This window comes from Macaca nemestrina, chromosome 1 (genome assembly GCF_043159975.1).
Source record: "Macaca nemestrina isolate mMacNem1 chromosome 1, mMacNem.hap1, whole genome shotgun sequence".
Taxonomy (NCBI): domain Eukaryota; kingdom Metazoa; phylum Chordata; class Mammalia; order Primates; family Cercopithecidae; genus Macaca; species Macaca nemestrina.
This window is the reverse complement of record NC_092125.1, coordinates 54,241,534-54,265,378: the sequence shown is the minus strand read 5'-3', so window position 1 is coordinate 54,265,378 and position 23,845 is coordinate 54,241,534. Positions and strand designations below refer to the sequence as shown.

The window sequence follows — 23,845 nt, the reverse complement described above, 5'->3', positions numbered from 1 at the left end:
ACGTAGTGGATTATATGGAAAAGATTGTTTATGACTCTCCTTGCAGAATGAGAAGTCAATAGATAAAAGCGGAAACTGAAAAAGGCATGAAATAATAGTCAGGCACATTCTATAGAAACAGAGAGAAAGAACAATATATCCAACTAAGAGGCAAAAGTAGATGGGTCTTATGAGAGGGAATTAAGAGAGATTATGCTATAAGCTGCTATTTTTGTAAACAAGCTATAACATTTTCTGACTGTTCAAACCATGCATGTATAACTAATAAAAACACTAATAGATATATAGGCATAATGTAGTGATGTCATACCCATTCATTAATTATTTGTTTAGTATATACACATTTAAGTGCTAAATTCTACTCTGTACTATGAAGAACTTTTATTAAATATCAACATCTTATATAAGGATAAACACATAATGTAAAGACTTCAGGCTTTGCTTTCTGGTTTATTCATGAAATTAAAAAAAAAAAAAAACTTTTAAAGGCAGATGCAAGTTTTCATGCCACATCATTTTCTAGCCTGTCTTTAATATCTTCCCATGTTCTGAGTAGAGAAAACAAAAGTTATCATTTGTTGTATCTCTAATATAACTGCTTTGGCTGTGGGGGTGGGAGAAGCACTGCCTAATGTTTAGCTGACATTTTTAAAAACACAAATGTTGGTAAAGAACATTGATAATCAAAACTAGTAACATTTATAGAAGGCCTGGAATACTATCTCATTTTTTTCTTACATGGTGTAGATTAGTGAAAGGAGAAGTCACATAAACACAAGCAGAGAATAAAGTGAGGGTGCACACAGTGGCTGGAAAACCAGCCTGTGGAAAACAGAGTAGAGATGGAACTGCCCATTCTTGATTAATCATATGTCCCCCGTGCCAGGAGAACTTCTACCACCATCTATATGTTTCTAGTTCAGGGAATTTCAACAAACATCAGATACTCCTGGTTTGAAAAACATATACAGGAAGGACAGGGACACATACTACTCTTAGTGGACAAAAAGGATCAGTATTTTCCTTCTCAATCCATAATACAAAATTATAAAATGCAAAAAGGCTCCCTGAAGTCATTTAGTGGCAAAACCTCACCTTAATTTTTATGAGATTATTTATAATGTTTACTTATTTCATTTAGAGTGAATATTTATACTTTTCATTGCAGAAATATTAATTTTTGAAAAAAAAGGATGCCCAGGTTCCACTGGGGGTATTATCTACCATACAGCATATAACATAGTATTAACTTTCCAAAATCTGAACAATTCTGAATTATTAAGCATATTTGTCCTTTGGTTAAGAAAAGGTAACCCTAAGTTTGCCTCCAGTTTTTCAGTGTGCAGAAAATCTCATTTGTTTGAAGTATACTATAACCAGTGAACATTTTACTAGAAACCAGAAAAACATCTTTTAAAGCATATTAATGTACCAACATCATTTATAGTGTATGCAGTAAATTTGTGGAATGTGTTACCCTGAATTTTGGCCACTTTTATAGTGAATAAATCTTGTAGCTTCCAAAAATGTGCGTAGTGGAATAAGCATTGTCCCATCTGCCAATCATTAACACTTTACTATTAGAATGGGAAGTAGCATTTAAAATATATTATTAAGATATGAATTTACCTACTATAAAATCTTATTAAGATTATTTTAATAAGGTTTAGGATTGATTGGTTTTAAAATTCTACCTGTCCATTCTTTGCTATTATTCTCTCAAACAATATTTATTCCATTGTGTCATGTATAAAGAAACCTGAAATAGTTTCAAGAAACCCACAATCAAATGTTTATTATGCATTTCTTATATTTTCAATTATAGATAATACCATTATAATCTTATAATAGTAATACCACATGAGTTATATTACAAGTTATATTACATCAAATAATATACTTGAAAATGTTACTTTCAACTATTCAAAAATGAATAGACTATTGTTCTTTAAACTTGAAGACTAAGACAGCATGATTTTCATTTATAACCCCTACTTAGCTATGAAACATTGATTAAGGAAATCAATTATTTTAGATTCCATAGCCAATCTGAAAGCTCAGAATATTTCTGTCAACTAACTTAATTACATGTATATGTAGGAAAAAAAATCAATCTTACTGTAAGATCTGAAATTAAAAAATAGTACAAATATTAACACCAATAATGATTATTGAATGTCAATAATTATATCAAGTATTCTGTTATGACTATAGTAGCTTTATAAACTACTACTGATTATTTTATTCTTCTACAAGCACCACTTTTTCTATCAAACTTAGGAAGACAATTTCAGACAAAAACGGTCTAACAAGACTGAATATTTAAAAATAATAGCTTATTCTTTAGCTAATTTGGTTCAAAAGCCCTATGACAAATACGCATGAAATTGGATTTTGTTATGTTGGTATATGTTACATTTTGTCTTTGTTGCTGATTGTTACATGTATGTATTGTTTAGTCATTGTTTAAACTGTGTTTTGTGTGTTTCTTTTTCCCTCCCGTGTGTCAGTCTCGAAAAATACCATCACAAGTAAGTATTTCCTGTTTGTTTCCCTTTCCTCAAATGGTGTAATACATTAATTCAGAGCTATTAAAGAAAAATAATACAAAATATTGAATTCAATACTCAGATTTTAAAATGAAATAAATCAATTAAACTTAAATGCATATAAATGCTTTATTTTCAAATTAATGTACTTATATTTCCCCAGTAAATTTCCTGGAATTTGCCATTGTAAAGATTAAATTCTAAGAAGTGTTTATGTTTTAATATTTTTGTACTAATTAAAGTTAATAATGAAAGATATTTCAAGATATTATCGTGGTTTTTAAAGTGATTAGAAAACTAGTTTTCTTTTGCTTTTCAATTTTTTAGAGTAGGCCTCCTTCATCTACTATACAGGAGAACCCTTATGTTATTCTTAGTACGTTCTCTAATTAGACATAAAAGGTTATAGATTTTAGACTGATTTATTTCAGAAGCTGTTTTACTTAACAAAGGTGTATGTAAATACTCTTAAGAATATTACTTATGTAATGTTTTACTTAACAAAAGTTTTACTTAACAATGTTTTACTTAACAAAGGTGTATGTAAATATTCTTAAGAATATTATAGTGAGACTACTTAAGATCTCTCTTAGCAAATTTCAAGCCCGTGATACATTAACTGTAGTTACCATGCTGTACTTTAGGTCTCCAGAACTTATGCACTTTATAATAGAAGGTTATCTTTAACCATCATCTTCCCATTTCCCCCATCCTCTGGCCAATGGTAACCACCCTCCTACTCTTTTTCCATGAATTTGACTTTTTGAGAGAAGAACAACATGGATGAACCTGGACAAGATTACACTAAGTGAAATAAACCACATGTTTACAAAAGCTGTTTATAGTTTTTTTGGTCTTTTCTACACATCACCTTGGGGTGTTAATTGCTTTCTGTGGTTTCAACAATTCGTCTATGTTGATAGATGGCAAAGTTGAGTTTGTAGCTCTATCTGTTCTAATTCCTTAACATGAAACACGAATACTTAATCTTTATCTTTATGAATACTTAATCTTTATCTCTCCATCTTGTTATCAACCAGAATTACAAATATTTGAGTAGCACTAGGCACCAAATGCATCCAGGTAAGTACTTAAAATGCATAAGTAAACAAAAGGTTTTTCAGACGGTTGACATAAAAACTTCATGGCTTTTCTTCGATTTAATTAATTTTGGTGGATTTAATATACCAAAACTCTCATCTCTTCAATATCTTGCATAGTGAAGCCAGATTGATGTTCATTTTTCTTTATTCACATGATGAAGAAGCTGTAACGTATGTCTGATGCCTACTATTTCAAATAAAAATTTTTATTGCTGATTTTAAGCTACTCTATCCCCCTGTCCCATTCCTGGACAAGTCACTTATCCAGTTATTTTGCCTGACCAATTAGCAGTGGGCTTGGAACACATTGATCTGAGTTTAAATCTTGCCCTCTCTTTTACTAGCTGTGCCTGAAGTTTGGCTATATGTAGCAGAGTGAAGATTAAGTAAAAAACATATTCTTATTTCACAAGGTAGAAAAAGGCAGAAATGTGTGCAGTGAGTTGATCAGAGTTAAAGGCAAATAATTCTGTGGCAAAGCACATAGAGTAACATAGATCTTACTTCATCATTCCTCATTGGTGCATTGTTTTTGGGTGCATGATACCACCTCAGAAAACGTTCATGTCAATTCACTTGAAGTTATAAATAAAATATATAAAGTAAATACTCCTGTGATTAAGTACTTTAATATTAGTCAAGCATAGCTGTGTTCACTAACCTTCAATGCATCCTAATTCACACATATGAACACACAAACACAAACTCACAGGCATATTATAAGTCTGAGCTCATCTATAATTTTGTTTCACTTTCTCTCTAACAAAAACTTTACTCTTAAATCTTTCTATTACCTTATTTTATAATTTTTTTCTAATATTTTCTAGTTCTACTGATTCTTAATTTCATTCATTCTCAAACCCAGGAAATCATTTCTTACTTTCATTATTTACTTACTTTAACTTAGTAAGAGTCTCACTGGCACACTTACTAACAAGAGGCTATTTAATGCATCCAATTTATTTGACTTAATTTAACTACATAGTCATGGCTTTCTGTCCACTTAACGTCTTAAACTGCCTAAAGATTATTCTTCTACTTAGCAATGCCACAGAAAGTAAATTAAGCTTTTAATCACAGTTCCCTGTCAAATGGCTGCTAGTCTACAAAATGAAAACTGAAGAGAAAATTTTAAAATTGATTTAGGTTCCCTAGGTCTTCATAAGGAAGTCATGATCTGTAAGCAGTGGTGTATTTAGATCCAAAGTATATTTTAGATAGACTATTTACTTAAGAATACACATATTTGTATTTACCAGGTCTTATATTATTCTTTTCTTTAATTAAAGCATTGCATGTAACATAGAAATTTTCTTTCCACAGGCTCATTTATCCATTGGTTCTTAGATGCTGCAAAGGATAAGGGAATTATGCATGTGTGTGTGTGTGTGGTTGTGTGTGTGTTTAAAATGTTTTGTGTGTGGTTGGGGAGGTGCTGTACTCACGGTAGAACCACTGTACTGGCTTTTGAAAACTTCATAGTTAGGTCTTTTCTTCTGGACTATAATATACTGAAGGTGATAGAGTGATAGCCCCTCTGGCCTACCTTATAGTGTGTAGGCTTTACACATACATGCACACACACACCCGCATGTTGAAACCATTGCTTTAGTCTATATATTTCGGTAACTGGCCTACCTTATAGTGTATAGGTTCTACACTTACATGCACACACACATACACACACACTCACATATATACACATGCATGTTGAAACCATTGCTTTAGACTATGTATTTTGGTAATTCTGAAAAAGTACAAATTGCACTGCTAAGTTAACAGAGCTAGCAATGAAACCATGATTCTGATGATGCAAACCATTTGACTGCCTGTATGCGTATGTTGAATTTGTGTGTTTATACAATGCTTTTCTCTTTGTTGATTTTGTTTGTAAGTCAATTATAGAGTCTAACGTGATTCAGCAGTCTAGCAATACTCTTTACAAATATATATAAATATGCATAATATATACAAACATAAGCATACATACTTAATTTTGTTTGTGTGTAGAAATCAAATATGTTTTTATATTTGGCGATTTCTAGACATCTAGACATAAAATGAACCCTTTGGTTAGGGAAACCATTCCTTAGATTTCTAATAAATGAAAAGTTAATTATAATGAAATCAGTCTTGATTTGGGCCAGTCTGATTTAGACCTTGGGTCACTATAGCCCATACCAAATAAATAGTAGATGGGTAAAGACATGTCTTGAGATCCAAAAACATAGTTACCAAATTTACAGCAATAATAATTTTGGTGCTAATAATATTATTTTAAAAGTTTTCATTAACTTTTAAAAGAAAAGCAATTCTATACCTTCAGAAAAGATAAAAAAAAATTTCACTACTGCACAGTGAAGGAAACAGAAGTAGTCTGATTTCATAAGAAAAACAACTAAAAAATAGTCATAGTGACATAAATGGAGCCATATGATGGAGAAACATGAGAAAATTAAGGCAATTTTATTAAGCATTTAAAATAAATTTCTGAACAGCACAACTGAAAAATTATGAGTACTTTAGAGAAGGATCATAAACCTTAAATAGGGGAAATTGTTATTTGGAAAATTTGTTTCTCAGGGTCACCGGTAACCTCTGTAGCATACTTGTATGAATGCAAGATGCATGACCTGTATTTGAAACTCCCACCATAAGCATTGCTAAATAAACTAATAACATTTTCTCAATTCTCCTCTTCTTCAGTGTCTTTATGACGATAGATATTTTTTATGGCACATAGATTAGAAGGAAAAAAAGCTGTACTAAGAGCTAGTTGATAATACCCAATACCTCATTTCATTCCAAGAAAAATACATCTTCCTTGACCTCCATGATAGTTAATTTTTGTATACATTCCCATATTCTTAATTTCTCATTTCTCTTCTGCTTACTGCTCACTGCTCCACAGCTGAGAATACTGAGATATAAAACTTGAAATAGCTTACCTCTAACTATGCCTATGTTTTTATTACTGTATCCCATGTGCTTTGCATAAGTGCTCAATATATATTTACTAAAGTCAGTCACAGATATCTTTCTTAACATAGAATCATTCTTTCAAATCTGTTCACACTTACATTAATTCCATCTTTATACAATTTTATTTGTACCACCTCTGTCATTAATTTTGGTACCTATTATTTTACCCTTAATTATTATGTAATTGTTTATGATTGTATACCTTTGATTTTTTCACAGATTACAAGGTGCTAAGGGGATGAGACATGTATAGTATTATTTCTTTATTTTTATTATTTACCTAGAACTGATGATGGTCTGCATAAACTGGATATAGTTCTGAGGAGAATTTTTACCACTCCACAGAGGCAGTATGGAGAATTCACCCAAAATATGGTTTAGATGTTAAAACTGAGGATGCCACACATGCCCCAATAGTGTTTGATGAGTTTTGTTTGTTTGATTTTTGTTTGTTTGTTTGTTTGTTTGTTTGTTTTTTGTGAGGAGAGCAAGATGGACTCCTAAGTAGGTCTGAGGGAGCAGATCATTTTTGTTTTGGCCTTTATCGTGATTAGAGGTTGGGTTTTGGGTGAGATTTCTCATGCCTAAGGAGCGTAAACTTCCTGCTAGGGAAAAAGTAAGAAGTGCTCAGGCTTTCTTATCAACTTGCTTAAATATGGGGCAGAAGATTGTATAAGAGCTTGAAAGCTGTTAGCAGCCAAGTATCAAAAATGGAGTCAGACACCGTTGCAGTGTACCCCTGATGTTGGATGGGTGACTGAAATGCGCCTTGTTTCATTTAATAAAATGGTCCATGAAGCTTGTAGCCTGTGGATAGTAGGGAGATGAAAGTTATCTTAAATGCCTTGTTCAAAAGCACAGCGTTGTGTATTTTGGAAAAGTGAAATTCATATCTTAGTCACTTACAATGATGTCTAGAACATAGAAGGTGGTGAGAATTGTTTTGATGAGCCTTGTATTATGGTCTTAAATGTGTATGTGTAAAGACAGGTGTGACCTTGATTATTATTTTGTGTATGTATAAGGCAAGAGATTCCCAGAGTTCTTTACCCTGCAGAGGGCAACCTTGGATAAGGAATTGTTTCTGCCATTAGCTGGAGCAGATGGCCAAATCACAGGCAGTGACCCAAGAGTTTGTAGAAATGTGCAAGTGGGAACTGTTATTATCCAGGGTGTCTAGTGCTCAAATGACTCCCTGCTAACCTTTGGGTCCTGTCCTTTGTTAGGTCTGTCATTTTAAGGGATCAAAAACGGCAGTTCTCGAGTGAGCTTCATCACATTTAACACAATACCACCATCCATGCACCGTTCACTTGATTAATCCCAAGGGGCTCCCTAGGTTGCCAAGGGATTTAGGATAGGAGTGACATGCTCAAGTACCATGGCATATGACAGGTGAAACTTTCCCCTCTTTCAGGTGGCATATATCCAAGTTTGACCCTTTCCTATACAGTCTTTGGTGGCTATGTCAGACTTGCAGGGTGATGCTTTCATAACCAAAGGCACAATGGGCCACTGAGTGCAGACTCCTGAACATAGGACATCTGATTTCAGTAGAGCTCAGTATGCAACCAGCAGTTGCCATTCTAATGGTCTATAGCATGTAACCCAGGAGGAAAGTTTTTGCTACCAGAAGCCCACGAGCACCATTATGGTTGATGCAGCAGGCAGTAGAAGAGGCGAACAATGTGATCGCCTGTTGTAACTACAATTTGGAGAGATTCTAGAGCCTTTTGTTTTAAGGGGTCTCATTCAGTGTGAGCCAATTTGTAAGTAGGAGCATAAATGGACTTAAGTAAAATGTAATACTTTTTAATGAGGAATATCTTCCATCTGAAACCCCAAAAGGCCTTAAAATGTTAGCTTTATCTTAACGTTGTGGATACTGACAGGTCATTGTTTCTTGAGACTGTCAATGATGTAGTAGCCTTTGATCAAGTAATGTTCAGAAATTTGACTACACTTGGGAACCTTGCAGTTTGTATAAGGCAATGGTCTATTCTTTTGTGTGAGTTCCTTTTTGAATGTTTATTCATCCTGAATGAGTGTGTCAAAGGAATCTCCTTGGAAGAGAATGGCATCAATGTAATATCATACCTATTTTCCCACAGAAACTTGGATGCAGTAGAGATCTGCTTACAGAGGGATTGTTTGTGACTGCAGAACTGTTTAAATATCCTATGTGTAGTCAGGTAGAGAAGTTTGAGTTCTTTTGAAGGTAAAGAAAAACTACAAGCCTTTTCCTGTAACTGTGGGGATCGGCATCTGTGTTGTTACGGAGGCATAGGCAGCGACAGCAACAGAAGCATTTTTGCTGGGGGCCAAAAGAGCTATCTCCTTTTAGGAGTGTAAGAGGCTATCAAAAGAGGCACTTAATAGAACATATTTGTCAAATCTTTATGACTTTATGACTGCAAAGTATTTACAAATTGATGATTGAATGGAGTCAGTAATGTCACCGAGTGATGGTGGCCTTAATATGTGGAACCACAGCATTAAGCTTAGGATGATCTACTACCAGGCTCCACTTATTTTTTTTTCAGTTTTGAGAACAGGCCAAATTTGACTATTAAATGGAGAAGAGGTGGTGACTATTACCCCTTCTGTAAATAGTTCTCTGGTAAGGGATTCCAATCTTTGAAGGACTTGTTCCAATTATTGTAGTCCTTATTAACTACTTACATTGAGCAGACAGAATGTGCATGAGGTTTTATATTGCCAAACTACTTGTATGTGTCAAAGATCTGATTTGATTTACTTTAATTTGCCATTAATTGAATCAGAGCATCCATGTCTACTATGGGACACTTTTATACAATATCTGTTATGACCGTGGAGAATTTAGGCCAGAAAGTAATTCTGATGGTTAAGATAAGGTATGTTTATTTGCCCTGTATTTTATATGTGATAATCACCTCCACAAGAGTAAGGGGAGGTACCTTTATTTTAGTGAATCCCCATATTTAGGGTACTTTGTTTGAATTTAGTGTCATCTCCAGTGATAACTATAGTTCAATCCTCAACTTTGATTAAGGTTCTGAAGTTTTGCCAATGGGTGCATCTCAGGAAACATACAAGTTAATTTGGAGCTTGTGTTGTAGAGGCACAACACCATTCACCAAACTTACCTGTCTTTATAAATTCTTCAAGTAATTTAAGAATTTCCAAGTGGGGGCCGGGCGCGGTGGCTCACGCCTGTAATCCCAGCACTTTGGGAGGCCGAGGCGGGCGGATCACAAGGTCAGGAGATCGAGACCACGGTGAAACCCCGTCTCTACTAAAAATACAAAAAATTAGCCGGGCGCGGTTGTGGGCTCCTGTAGTCCCAGCTACTCGGGAGGCTGAGGCAGGAGAATGGCGTGAACCCGGGAGGCGGAGCTTGCAGTGAGCCAAGATCGCGCCACTGCACTCCAGCCTGGGCGACAGAGCGAGACTCCGTCTCAAAAAAAAAAAAAAAAAAAAAAAAAAAGAATTTCCAAGTGGGACAAATTTTAGACTTCTGTTTACATTTTTGTTTTCTCCTGTGTATCCAGTTTTCTGTTTATTCCTCCTATATCCAGTTTTGTTTTTGTTGTTGGGGCTGGTGTTGTTTTTTTGTTTGTTTGTTTTCTATCCTGCTCATATTTACAAGCCTTCTCCTTCAGAGTCTCAAGTAAGTATCATCAGGGTTATGGGCCTCCCTGATGGCAGTGGTTGCTTCATCACATTTTAAGTTCCCTAGGTTGAAGTTGGGTTTGAATTAACCTCTTGGGTATGCCACAGAGGCCCGTTTTTGGTTTTCTCTATAACTATGGGGATCAGGAACTGTGTTGTCATGGAGGCATAGACAGCAACAGCAGCAGAAGCATTTTTTGGGGTGGCCATGTACTCCTTTTAGGAGTATGAAACTCAGCATTCCACATGGTAACTGTTCTTCTTCCATATAAGGAACCACCCAATGGAACTGTATAATGCACAAAGTAACAGATATTTTTCCCAGGACACACTGTAGAATGGGGGCTGATGCATGGTTGAAACATACAACCAGTGATCACACAGTAGGAATTATTCCCCTGGGCCTAGTGTCAGTCACATTTCTTACTGGATCCCAACCACATGATTCAGTATGAGACACAAAGATAGGTCTGGGCAAAGACACATGACATGGGGCTATTGCCAAACTCCTGTTCCTAAATATTACTGATGCTTCCAGGCATTAAGATCATTTAATTCTGAACAGAAACTTGGAAAGACTCAGCAAATGCAGCATAAAGTTGCTCCGGTTAAAGTATCAGCTTTCCAGGAGGCAGAAAAAAACCCAAACAGCATAATTGTCTCCATACAACACAACAAATTAACAAGACAAAACATAAGAAGAAAGACCCCCAGCAGTTGTGGTCATTGCCTAGATACCCCTTGCTGTGCCGATTGTTAAGACTAGCTTTCATAGATGGGATAATACCTAACCACCATCCCAAATCCAGTCCTGTTGAGACTGATGATTGCACACCTGCACCAAGAGGGTATTGAAAAGGGTACAACTCGTATAATGAGGCTTTCTATGGAGAGTGAGGCAGGCTTCCAACCAGGTCAAAAAATGGCTTGGGCTGGAAAGAGCAAGGAAAAAAAACTGGCTTGGCTTTCATCACAATTAAAGATTGGGGCTGGGCTGGGCATGGTGGCTCACACCTGTAATCCCAGCACTTTGAGAGGTCAACATGGGAGGATAGCTTGAGCTCAGGAGTTCTAGACCAGCCAGGTCAACATGGTGAAACCCCATCTCTACAAAAATACAAAAATTAGCCAGGCGTGGTGGTCCACGCCTGTGGTCCCAGCTACTCGGGAGACTGAGGCAGGAGGATTGCTTGAGCTGGGAGGTGGAAGTCACAGTGAGCAGAGATCCTGCCACTGCCCTCCAGTCTAGGCAACAGAGCAGGACCCTGTCTTAAAATAAATAAATACATACATACATACATACTTTTTAAAATTAAAAAATATATACATTGGGGCTGGAATGAGGTCCTACACATAGACTGGGACTTACCAGCCTCCCCATCTATAGGGCAGAAGGGAAAGGAAGAGTGTTGGCACTTGAAAGCAGTCAGCAGTCTAACATCAAAAATGGAGGCAGAATATTTATGATGAGAAGAATATGGTAAATGAATGTCTCCATATCTTGAGCTGATGGGGAAGACTTAAATTTCTAAATAAGTAATGAAAAGTCAGTAAATAATGTATATACCTTCTGCTTGTTATCCACACATTTATGAATTACATCACTAGAATTCCTAGTATAATAAGACAAACCATTCAAAACAATGACAAAGTCCCCTCTCAATTTGTTCTTTTTAACACAGATACATTATTTAAGTTCTAAGAGCAGGCAGCCATCAAGTGGTTAGCAGTTACATGATATTAATATTCAATGTTATAAAATGGGAACAAAAACATAAGATTTTTCTGGGCTTAAAGCAATAAGAAAAGCATTAAGAAATTGAAGCCTTATAAACCAGCTGTTTCCAAATGACAGCTTTGAAAGTTCAGGAAAAAAAAAATCACCAGCAGGATGAGAAAGAATGCCAATATAATAAATTAGCTAGATTCCAAATTCCACAGATACCATAGTATAAGTAGAAAGTAGAGATTGGATTAAAAACACACACACATACTTATATACACACAACGCAGTAAAACCAAGTCATCAAAGAGGTGTAAATGTGCAAGTTAATGTGTAAACTTAAAAATGTATCATAAAAAAGAGATGGAAATAACCAGAAATATAACAGTAACTATATTTGATTTTTCTTTTAGAGATAATAACCAAAATGTAGATGAGGTTGGGTGGAGAAAGAGGGGCTTCATTTGATAGTAGTGAAAAATCACTAGCATGAATTTGTGGATTAATTAATATTTTTTCTTAATAGAGAATTTGGTTTTTTTTCACTTGGACATATACATAAATTTTGCCTTTTGAAGTTATAGAATTGGAATGCTGAGGTAATAGAGGTTCTACCTACTCCGAGTATATTTTATATTCATATAATTATATATAGGTGGTTTGCTGCACCCATCAACCCATAATCTACATTAGGTATTTCTCCTAATACTCTCCCTCCCTAGCCCCCCACCCCGTGACAGGCCCCAGTGTGTGATGTTCCCCTCCCTGTGTCCATGTGCTCTCATTATTTAACTCCTGATTATGAGTGAGAACATGCAGTGTTTGGTTTTCTGTTCTTGTGTTAGTTTGCTGAGAGTAATGGTTTTCAGCTTCATCCATGTCCCTGCAAAGGACATAAACTCATCCTTTTTATGGCTGCATAGGATTCCATGGTATAAATCTGCCACATTTTCAAAACCACCTATGCAACAAACTTGCACGTTCTGCACATGTACCCCAGAGCTTAAAATAAAATAAAATAAAATAAAGAATTATATATAGGTGGAACTGAAAGATACCTAAGAGACCACACAGATGAAATAACTTATTTTTATGTATGAAAAAGGAAATCAAAGATTAAAATAATTTTCATCATTCCATCAAATTATTGGCTTTAAAAATGTTATTTGAACATGAATTTCTTTAGTAAATATTTGGCTTTAAATTTACTTTAGAGTTTAAATACTAGGTTCTTACAAATTTTGTGATTTCTTGTCATGAAGACAGGGCATTTTCCTGTCTAAAATTAGATTATTTTCTAAGAATGTCAGTGATTTGCTTAAGGTCATAAAATATTTTCCTGAGGTGGTTGAAAATACAGCTTATTTATTTGATTCTAAATTCAACATTTTTTACACTATAAGATTGTTTATTTTATAATTGTGTTTTTGATTCCAAAATTAATTTGGAAATGCATCAATATACAGTGTAACTAGCTATTTTCTCTCTCTGCATAGATCGCAGACCACATGTACATATTAAATTGAGCTTTGGAAATTGGTGAAACATCTTTCTTTAGATTATTTTTTAAATAAAAATAAGCTTTCAGTGGACTCAGAGTCACTAGCCTTGGTGCTTATATATTTAAATTTAGATGATCTCTCAAGTATTCTTATAATTTAACCTTTATTTAATGGAAAATATCAGATAAGGATTCTTTGAGAAAATGTTAAACTAGCACATTTTAGTGATTTCATTTTCTTTTCTTCTTTGGCAACAGTTCTGACTTCAATCATAAATCAAATAACACAGTTTAGAGTATTATGAAGTCTGTAAAACTATCCTTAAGGGAGTCATGAGTCCAGATTACAAACACTCATTTTCAAACTACTGAGTGAATTGGTTTATTTAAAATACTACATTGTTCTATAGATTGCTCAATAACCTATGACGTGAATAACTGTTCAGTAAAAAATCAGGAGGAAGTTGAACTGAGTCACTTTGATGTGTGTGTGAAGAGTGTGGAAAAGAGTGATGTATTTAGTGTATCTGACATTTTCTACTTTCTTGAAAACAATAACATAATCAGCTATTTTAGGCATAAGAAACATTTTCTTATTTATTACGTTTTTAATTATTATTCATGTGAAGAAATACTCTTAGTCTTAAAAATCATATTAAGTATGATAAATATTTAGGAAGTAATATAAGTTTTAGAAAATTATAATATTTTAAATTTGTATAGAAATTGTTGTAGTAGTCATCAATTTTTCACTTCTTCATTGAACTGTATATATTACCAGGAGAATTTTATTTACATATGCAAATATATTTTCATCTTTCTCACAAACATTAGTATTAAATTTTGATTTTTCAAGTTAATGATTATATTATGTGCCTGACAAAAAAGTTAGAGTTCTCTAGTTATTCCATGGAAAAGTACAAAATAATTCATAGAAACTGTGCAGAATGAAAAATACTCACCTTCACTTTAAAATTTGTTCTCTTGTTTAAATTTACTAAACTTTAACCAAGAAATCTTTATCCCTAAGAATGTGTTTTTAGCACCTTGGTTTATTCAGAAGTCTAATGATAGAGAAAAGTGCACCAAAAATGTGAATGATTCCCTCTCTTTTTCATCCCCATTTTTCACTTTTTGCATACCCATCATAATAATTTCATATTATTTTCTCCCTTTTACTCTCCTTTTATACAAGGTCATAAGCCATAAAATATGAATATTTATTGGGGGTTTTCTAAGACAGACATCTTACAATGCCTTTTCATGCATTATCTCTTTTATGTCTTCAGAAAAATTTGGTAGGCAAACTAATAATGTAATAATAGATTGACAATTTTTTAGAGAGGGAAATAGAAATAGTGTTAGAGAGCTTAGATTACATAACCAAGAAAGCAAACTGGTAAGTGGTAGAACTGTCATTTAAACTCAAGTCTATCTGATGCTAAAACCTTGCATTTTACCATTCTATTATTGTGACACTGAGTTCAGGAGAAGGTCCTACTATAAAGGCACTGTTATCTGTCCAGCACTATATTATTCCCACTAGATTATGATGCCATGTTTAAAACACAAGAGAGTTGCAACTAGAAGAAGAAATGACATCAGGAAAGTATATTTATAAATGGACCTCCTATTAAAACATGGAAACACACACACACAAGCACACACACATTCAGTATCCAAGGAATAGAGTAACAAATGTTTATTGCTAACGTTATTGATATTGTGGATAATTTTACAAGGATCTATTAATGGTATTACTGTATATGTGAAAGTTTACGGTTGACAGATGTTTTCTTTATATATTAATGTCATATGAATTTTCACATTTCTGTCAAATAGAAGATGGTTATCATTATCCTCACTTTTTTATAAGGGCTGTGCAGTATTATTGTAGGGACAGAGTTAGGAATCATTCAAAATAGAACTCAAATTTGTGTATATTATACACATAAACTTAATGTACTTTTTATTATGTCCTGTTGGAAGAATGAGAGAAAGGAATGCAAATTCCAAACATGTAAAGAACAACTTATGTGTTTTGGGTTTGGATTTCCTAAAATTAACCCTCAAAATCTTCTCATTTCTTTTTACTGTGGTTAAAGTGAGGTTAGTAAAGAAATGTTACTTATTTTATGGAATTATTGAAAAAAATGACTTGAGATTCTTATGTATTTTTATGTACAAGTTATAATAGTTTCTTTTTGGGGAATTCAAAATAATGCTGAATAGGCTATTAAATATTGCTTAACTAATGTATACATAGGTTTCAGTTCATCTCGTAGATACATACTTTACGTGATGCCTGATACACATGGCTAAGGAAAAGCATTCACAAAATCAGTATTTCATCTCCTACCTGGAAAAGAAGTGAATCCCTATGCTCCTCTTTAAAATTTTTTATTAATTTATGGTTTTGTGATTTGAATTATAAGTGGTATTAGATGAACATAGTATCTTTAATATTTGGTTTGGCAAGATTATTATTTCCACATATTTGTAGGAAATCAAACTATCACTCATAGGGACTTATGACTAGAAAGAGGAACAAAAAGATCCCTTCAAATAAATTTAAGATTATGATTAAATTCTGCAAGCAAGTCTCTAAATATGACTGAAATAGTATATTTTCATTGTTGCTACAAAGTATAACTATACTACTAAATACATATTGATATTCTTGTTGGTGGTAGACATTACTTAAGAACTTATGTGTTTTACTTCCACAGAAGTGAATTTTCAGTATATTATCAAGTAGGAGAGAGTAGAGTTAAAACTTTATTAAAATGTTCATTATTGTTAAACCATGGTACTAAAAACTTTTAATGCTTAGAAATTAAGTTCTGGTAGATAAAATATGGTTTCCAAAAATCATTTAATCTCAATTATTTTATAATGAAGAGATGAAGATTTTTTGGATCTCCCTCTGATATAGCACTGTTTTGAAACAGATGTGGATTAGTATTTGAATTTTTGGATGAAATTAAGTGTGAGAGAATTTCATAGCTTCAACTGGGAATTGCATATAAAGCATTGACTGAGCCTGTATAATTTATATTCACTTTTAAAGGATTTTATTGGATCTACTTCCTGACGTTACTTAAATTGATAATTTAAATTCTATTACTTTAAAAGCCAGCAACACATGCATGTTGTAACTGAAGTTCAAGCTTCCATCTGTAGAAAGGAAACACAGTTAATAGATTCATGAATGCTGCTCTTAAGTACAATAGTATTCAGGAAATTGTTCATTTGCACGTGCATGTTTTTAGAAAATCTTTCTTCTTTGATCAGTGTTGCATTTCATATGACTTCCTAGTATGAAAAGCAACAATTTTGAAACAGTAAGCATTTGCTTATTAAAGGCTTAAAATCAAAGGAGAGCATCTTACTTTAAAAATCAGATTGGGTCATAAAAGTTTAAGTCGTAATAGGCTTTGTGAGTTTGTTCATTGTTTTTCCCTCCTATGGAGAACAACCTGTTTTAAATTTGAGTTGTGATTCTACAGTACATTTGTGAAACATTAATATTTACAATATATTTTCTCTCAGAATACTTAAAACATTTCCTGAAATATGTTTTAATTTTAGTCAGAAAAGCATTTTATACAGTGAATAATAAATGCATGATTTAAAAAGTGAGTTTTGTTTTCTTCTGGGGCATACGAGAGAATTTTTAAAATTCACATATTATAATGTTCATGCCAGTGCTGTCTTTAGAAAGAGCAATAATTTAAAATCCTTTAAAAACATTATTAATTCCAAATCTAAGATAATTATCTTAATTATTTAAATTGAGTGTGAAATACTTGTAATAGATTTAGAAAAGTCCATTACATGGATTTTATTTGAATAAAGTTATAAAATGTCTGTTTTTGTGTGTTTCAAACAACTGTGTGCTAGCAATATCATAAATAACTATTTATGATAAGTAAACCTTTATGCATAAAAATTAAATACTTTCATTAAGAAATTGTACCAGAGGATACAGATATTTATTTTGCCTGATTTATATGTAAGTTCAAGGAAACATAGATTTTAATATTCTCAGTACTGGAAAACTAGAATCCAAGACTGTGATTTTGCTCTTTCTGTGAAAACTCTCATGAGTAGAAATATAACTATGCCAATATATTAGCATATAAAATATTATTTCAACTTCAGGCCATATTTATTTCTAAAGTATCTAATTATCGATATCCATTTCCTTTTAAGTCTCAAATATCTATCAGTGTAGAAGAGTGGGAAGACACCAAAGACTCCAGAGAACAAGGGCACCACCGCGGCAATCACCGCAACTCCACATCCAGTGATCAGTCGGACCATCCCTTGCTGCGGAGAAAAAGCATGCAGTGGGCCCGAAGACTGAGCAGAAAAGGCCCAAAACACTCTGGTAAAACAGCTGAAAAAATAACCCAGCAGCGACTGAACCTCTACAGGAGGTCAGAAAGACAAGAGCTTGCTGAACTTGTGAAAAATAGAATGAAACACTTGGGTCTTTCTACAGTGGGATATGGTATGCTCTTTAAAACTACTGTATATATGGACTCATGATTTCTTGCCATTAGTAGTGATATAGTTGGTTCTAATTTAGTAAAGAATTGCATTTTTGCTTCACAGGTCAATTAGTAGAAACTCGTGATACATCTAATCTCCTACAGAAAATTTAAATGATGATGATAAGATAAAATCCTAAAAATTTTCAGCGTTTGCTGAATCTGCTAGATACTGTGCTAAACCCATTACACAAATTATCTTAATTTTAATTTTCACAAAAACTCTGGGCCAGACCCTGTGTTTTCATGTTAGAAGTAAAAAACCTAAGTCAGGTGGCCTTGTAATTATCATCTTATTCTAGTGCCTGAGATAAAATGAATTTGAGGCATTGACAAGTAACTGGTTCTACTGACCATAGGTAAACCAAAATGTTCTTACAAAATTTGTTTATGTGGTTTAGAAACAAAGTATTCAAAAGCTTTAATTTTGAAGCTCAAATAGTGCTTTATCTCATATTGTGCAAATCTGTCTGAATAATTGTTCAGTTCCCATATTAATCCATAACTGCCATATAGACACTATAGACACAGCTTAAATAAATAATGCAAAGCTGAAATAAATAATGCAAAGATACATTTAAAATGTTTCATTTATCAGTGTATGAATTTTACTTTAAAAAGATATTTAGTCCATTCAAAGGAAAACCAAATTATAAACAAGGTGTTTTATTTTATGTATATAAATATGTAACATGGGTAAACCAGGAACTCAGATAGTGTTAGTATCATGCAAGTTAAGAATCCAATAGAAGGTATTCCATATTTACCCTTTTCTCTTGTTTGTTATTGAAATCTCAACATGAGGCAATGTTCTTAGGAAGAAATTTTAGTCATTGAATTAGAGTTTAAAAGAAGTTGCCTCTGCTTCTTTGAATAAGGAAAAAACCCACATATTAATTTAGCACTACTCTATGCATAGCATGCTATGCGTGCTACTCCAGAAACTATGCTAGGTGCTTTATGTGAGTTTTCTCATTACTCTTTATAACCCTGATTTGATAAGTATCTCATTTTACCCTTTAGAATTTTGACTCTTAGAAGTTAAAGACTTTGCTCAAAGACATACAGTTAAAATGTGTTGTAGTCAGAACTCCATATATAGTTGAAGTTCATAATTATATCGATACTTACTTAACTGTAGCCCAGATTCATCTGTGACAAGTAATTTTAATATAACCACATTTAATGTCTTACATTAAGAAGCAAATTAAAAGAAAAAGTAAGATCGTCATTGTAGAAATCCACTAATAGCTATCTACCAATTAACTGACATGGAATGTGATTATATTCTTAAAGGATTATAGTCCCATATATGTGTACTTTTATTAGTTATTATTCAGCTATTTTTGCTTTTAATAATAAGTCCCAGTGAATGGTTACTTATCTAAGTTCCAGCTGTTTTTCCTGAACATTATAACCCCAGGGTGGTCCTGGAAGCGGTGTGGCAGGTAAGTTTGACTCTCAGAAACTCAAAAGTGCGTAAGCTGACTGCATGAGAGAAACATTAGAAAATGTATTGTTTTTGCTAATGAAACGTCTATCACGTGTCTTGCATTTAGATATTCTGTCTGGTTTATTATAATTTTTTAATTTAATTTTCACACTTACAGAAAAAAAGAACAGATTCTGTTCACCTTGTTTTTATTTTTTATTTATTTCTTCCTCTCTCTCTTCATTCTCTCGATCTATTTGCCCATAGATCCATCAGTCCATTCCAAAACCTTGTATTGGCCATCTCTAATAGCATAGTAATTATGAAAACAGATTTGGAATCTAATACATCATGGGCTTCTGGTATTTTCCATTTATTTCTAACTCACGTTAATTCATCCACTCAGCCCTTACTATTGGACTGCCCTCTCTGTGCCAGGGCACTGGGAATAGAAAAACGACCTCCTCAGACAAGACCTCTGTATTTATAAACTCATATTCTAGTGTCAGCCAAGAGATTTGTTAAATTATTTAACCTCTCAGCTTATTTTCTTATCTGTGAAATGAAAATAATAATGATACCTATATCATAGATTTGTTGTGAGAGACAAATTAGATCATGAATAATAAAGTTCTTAGCCCAGAACTATCATTTAACTAGTGCCATAGTTATACTGCATGTCTGTTTGAGTATTGTACGTATGTGTGTACTTCATACATAAAAAAGTAAGATTTTTTTGCACATTTACAAAAAGAATAAAACAATACATTTTGCCTCTTTAGGGATAGATAATGGATATTGTCTCCGTTGAGGATGAATCATTTAAAGCAATTGTTGTTTTGCCTGTTGATTGATTTAATGACAAGTCATAGTCTGATTTTTTTTTTCAGTAGATTTGGGTGCTCTGAAAGAATTAAACAGAGTACAATATTTACTTACTGGATGTAAGTAAATATTTACTTAAAGGATGTAAAGGAGAGGGAAAAAGAAGAGTCAGAAGATGACTCTTGAGGGGTCTAGTACGAGCAACTGAATCTATGATGGTGGCATTCACTGAGCTTAGAAGAACACATACGGGTGAAGATAATTTATCTCTTGTGAGTGCCTGGAAGACTTCTAATGGGTGATGCGCTGTACGAAGTTGAATTTCTTTTGTCTAATGCTCAAGAAAAAAAAGTGAGTTGTGTACATAGGCTTGAGTCATTAGCTTAAATGAATTTTAATTAAAGCCACTGGAATAGATGAAATAACCCTCAGGTGAAGAATTAGTGGGTGAATCACAAGGTCAGGAGTACGAGACCACCCTGGCCAACATGGTGAAACCCCATCTCTACAAAAAAATATTAAAAATTAGCTGGACGTAGTGGTGGGCACCCATAATCCCAGCTACTCAGGAGGCTGAGGCAGGAAAATTGCTTGAACCTGGGAGGCAGAGGTTGCAGTGAGTCAAGATCACGCCACTGCACTCTAGCCCAGGTGACAGAGTGAGACTCCATTCAAAAACAAAAATTTTTCACATTTCTGGAATGTTTAGGTTAAAGCCTTGAAAACAAGAAATAAGAGGCTGAGGAGTCTAGAACTGAGCACAATAGTATGTTGTCAATTGCTTATATATTTTTTTTACCATAGCATTGACCCCTTCTGCATTCATAAGGTGTGGGGCCTCGGTGATCCTCTAAGCACCTCAAGTTGATTTTCTCCAGTCTGAAGCAGTTTTGCCTATTACCTCAATATGCTGAACAAAAGGCGTTTCCTCTGTGGTCTGTGAGGTGAAAAAAATATTAAAAATTGTTAAACTAGAGAAATAGAAAACTAGAAAAATAGAGAATGACTAATAGTGCCAAATTGTATTGAAGATATAGTTATATGTCATTTGTGACCTTGAAGAGGACAATATCAGTTGAATGATACATGTGAAAGTTACATATTGAAAGCTACATATCCAATAGCTTGAAGTAAGAATTTGGATACAGTGAATTTACACATATCAGTTAGGATTAAGAGGACTGACTATAAGTAAGTATAGATTAGGAAGACTGACTATAAGTAAGTAAACAGTTTTTTTTTTTTTAAAAAAAGAAGGCATGTTGCATGTTTTAAACAAAATTGAAGGATTTATTTCTCTCCCAGATTATGATATTGGAGATATTCCAAGATGGTAGGATGCTGGGTTATTGGAAATTCAGTTTTCTATCTTGTTGTTCCACCATCTAATATTTCCATTGCCAAAGTCATATCATTGTACACTATAGCTATTGGAACTCCAATCATTTTTTCCACATTCCACCAGAAGGAAGGAAGGTGGGACCAGCAAAGAAATTACTGTCTCAGTGGAAAGATATTACCAAGGGGTTGCACACACCATTTCCACTATATCCCATTGTCTAGAATGTGTGTTTTATTTTTGGTGGCTCAGATCTCTATTAAGGAAGAAAATAATGGATACCAGGTGACAACTCTGCCATGGCAGGTATTTATTTATTTTTTTAAAGAAGCTTTATTGTGAAAGAGAAATGAAAACTGTGCAAACAGCTGGATGAAAAGTGGAGAATAAAGAGAAACTACTTCTTTTTGAAGACCAAAGAGCGATGAGCATATTTAAATGTTAAGATTGATCCATTAGCGAAAAAGTTAGAAATATAGAAATTGAACACATTTGGAACTCTTTGCTTAGGTATTTGGAAATGAGGGAAAAATACATGCTTTTAAATGTGGTAAACTTGTAGTTACTTTAACAGGAAGTTGAGTCATCATTCATATGATACTAGGAGTTAAAATCATGAGCTGAGATTGATGGCAAGAATGTCAGGTTAAAGAATGTTTATATTCCCCGAGAAAAAGGTGTCCTTTTGTACAATTCTACCTAAATCTTTTGACTTAGGTGATAAAGAAAATTTTAAACAAGAATAAATGTAGAAAGAGTAGTATAATGAAACAATATTTACCCACTATCCTGCTTCAGCAGTTATCAACTCATGGCCTAGTCTAGGCAACAAACATCAGATCCTGTCTCTACCAAAACAAATAAACAAAAAATTAGCCAGATGTGGTAGCACACGCCTGTAGTCCCAGCTACTCAGGAGGCTGAGTGAGAGGATTGCATGAACACTGGAGTTCAAGGCTGCAGTGAGCCATAATCTTGCCATTGCACTCCAGCATGGGCAGTAGAGACCCTGTCTTAAAACAAAACAAAACAGAAGACTCAAAGGCCTGTCTTGCTTCATGTGTACTCATACCAATTTCACCCATTTCTCTCACCTCTTGCATTATTTTTAGGTAAATTTCAGACATTACGTAGTTTCCTTTTCTTTTTTTTTTTTTTGAGCCTGAGTCTCGCTATGTCACCCAGGCTGGAATCCAATGGCACCATCTCAGATCACTGCAACCTCTGACTCCCGGGATCAAGTGATTCTCCTCCCTCAGCTTCCCAAATAGGTGGGATTACAGGCATGTGCCACCATGCCTGCCTAATTTTGGTACTTTTAGTAGAAACGAGGTTTTGCCATGTTGATCAGACTAGTATTTAATTCTTGACCTCAGGTGATTCACCAGCCTCAGCCTCCCAAAGTCCTGGAATTACAGGTGTGAACCACTGTACCGGCAAGAACTAGTTTTAAGAACACAACCACTGGGGATTTTCACAATTAAAAGTAGTTATTTATTGTCATCAAATATTCACTTGGTTTTTAAATATTCACTTATTTCAGCAAATGTCATAATGTTTAGTTTATTTAAATTAGAATCAATTAAGATCCATGCATTGACATGGGTGATAGCTTTATTTAGTTGTTTTTATTTATTTTCTATTATACTTTAAGTTCTAGGGTACATGTGCACAACGTGCAGGTTTGTTACATATGTAAACATGTGCCATGTTGGTGTGCTGCACCCATTAACTTGTCATTTACATTAGGCATATCTCCTAATGCTCTCCCTCCCTGCTCCCCACACCCCACAACAGGCCCCAGTGTGTGATGTTCCACTTCCTGTATCCAAGTGTTCTCATTGTTCGAGTCCTACCTATGAGTGAGAACATGCAGTGTTTGGTTTTCTGTTCTTGTGACAGTTTGCTGAGAATGATGGTTTCCAGCTGCATCCATGCCCCTACAAAGGACATGAACTCATCCTTTTTTATGGCTGCATAGTATTCCATGGTGTATATGTGCCACATTTTTTTAATCAAGTCTGTCATTGATGGACATTTGGGTTGGTTCCAAGTCTTTGCTATTGTGAATAGTGTCGCAGTAAATATACATGTGCATGTGTCTTTAGAGCAGCATGATTTATAATCCTTTGGGTATATACCCAATAATGGGATAGCTGGGTCAAATGGTACTTATAGTTC

General features: G+C 34.0%; 1 protein-coding gene across 8 annotated transcripts in view; it reads left to right on the top strand.

The window, feature by feature from the left end:
• Positions 1-23,845, top strand: part of LOC105484650 (potassium sodium-activated channel subfamily T member 2) — a 402,402-nt gene that overhangs the window by 331,089 nt on the left and 47,468 nt on the right. For 6 of the 8 annotated variants that reach the window (XM_071077455.1, XM_011746475.2, XM_071077482.1 and 3 more), the window contains 2 exons: positions 2,511-2,531; positions 17,728-18,028. In XM_071077455.1, the coding sequence (XP_070933556.1) occupies positions 2,511-2,531; positions 17,728-18,028 (322 nt within the window). The remainder of the gene's footprint in view (positions 1-2,510; positions 2,532-17,727; positions 18,029-23,845) is intronic. The other 2 variants (XM_011746473.2, XM_011746470.2) reach the window with 1 other exon arrangement.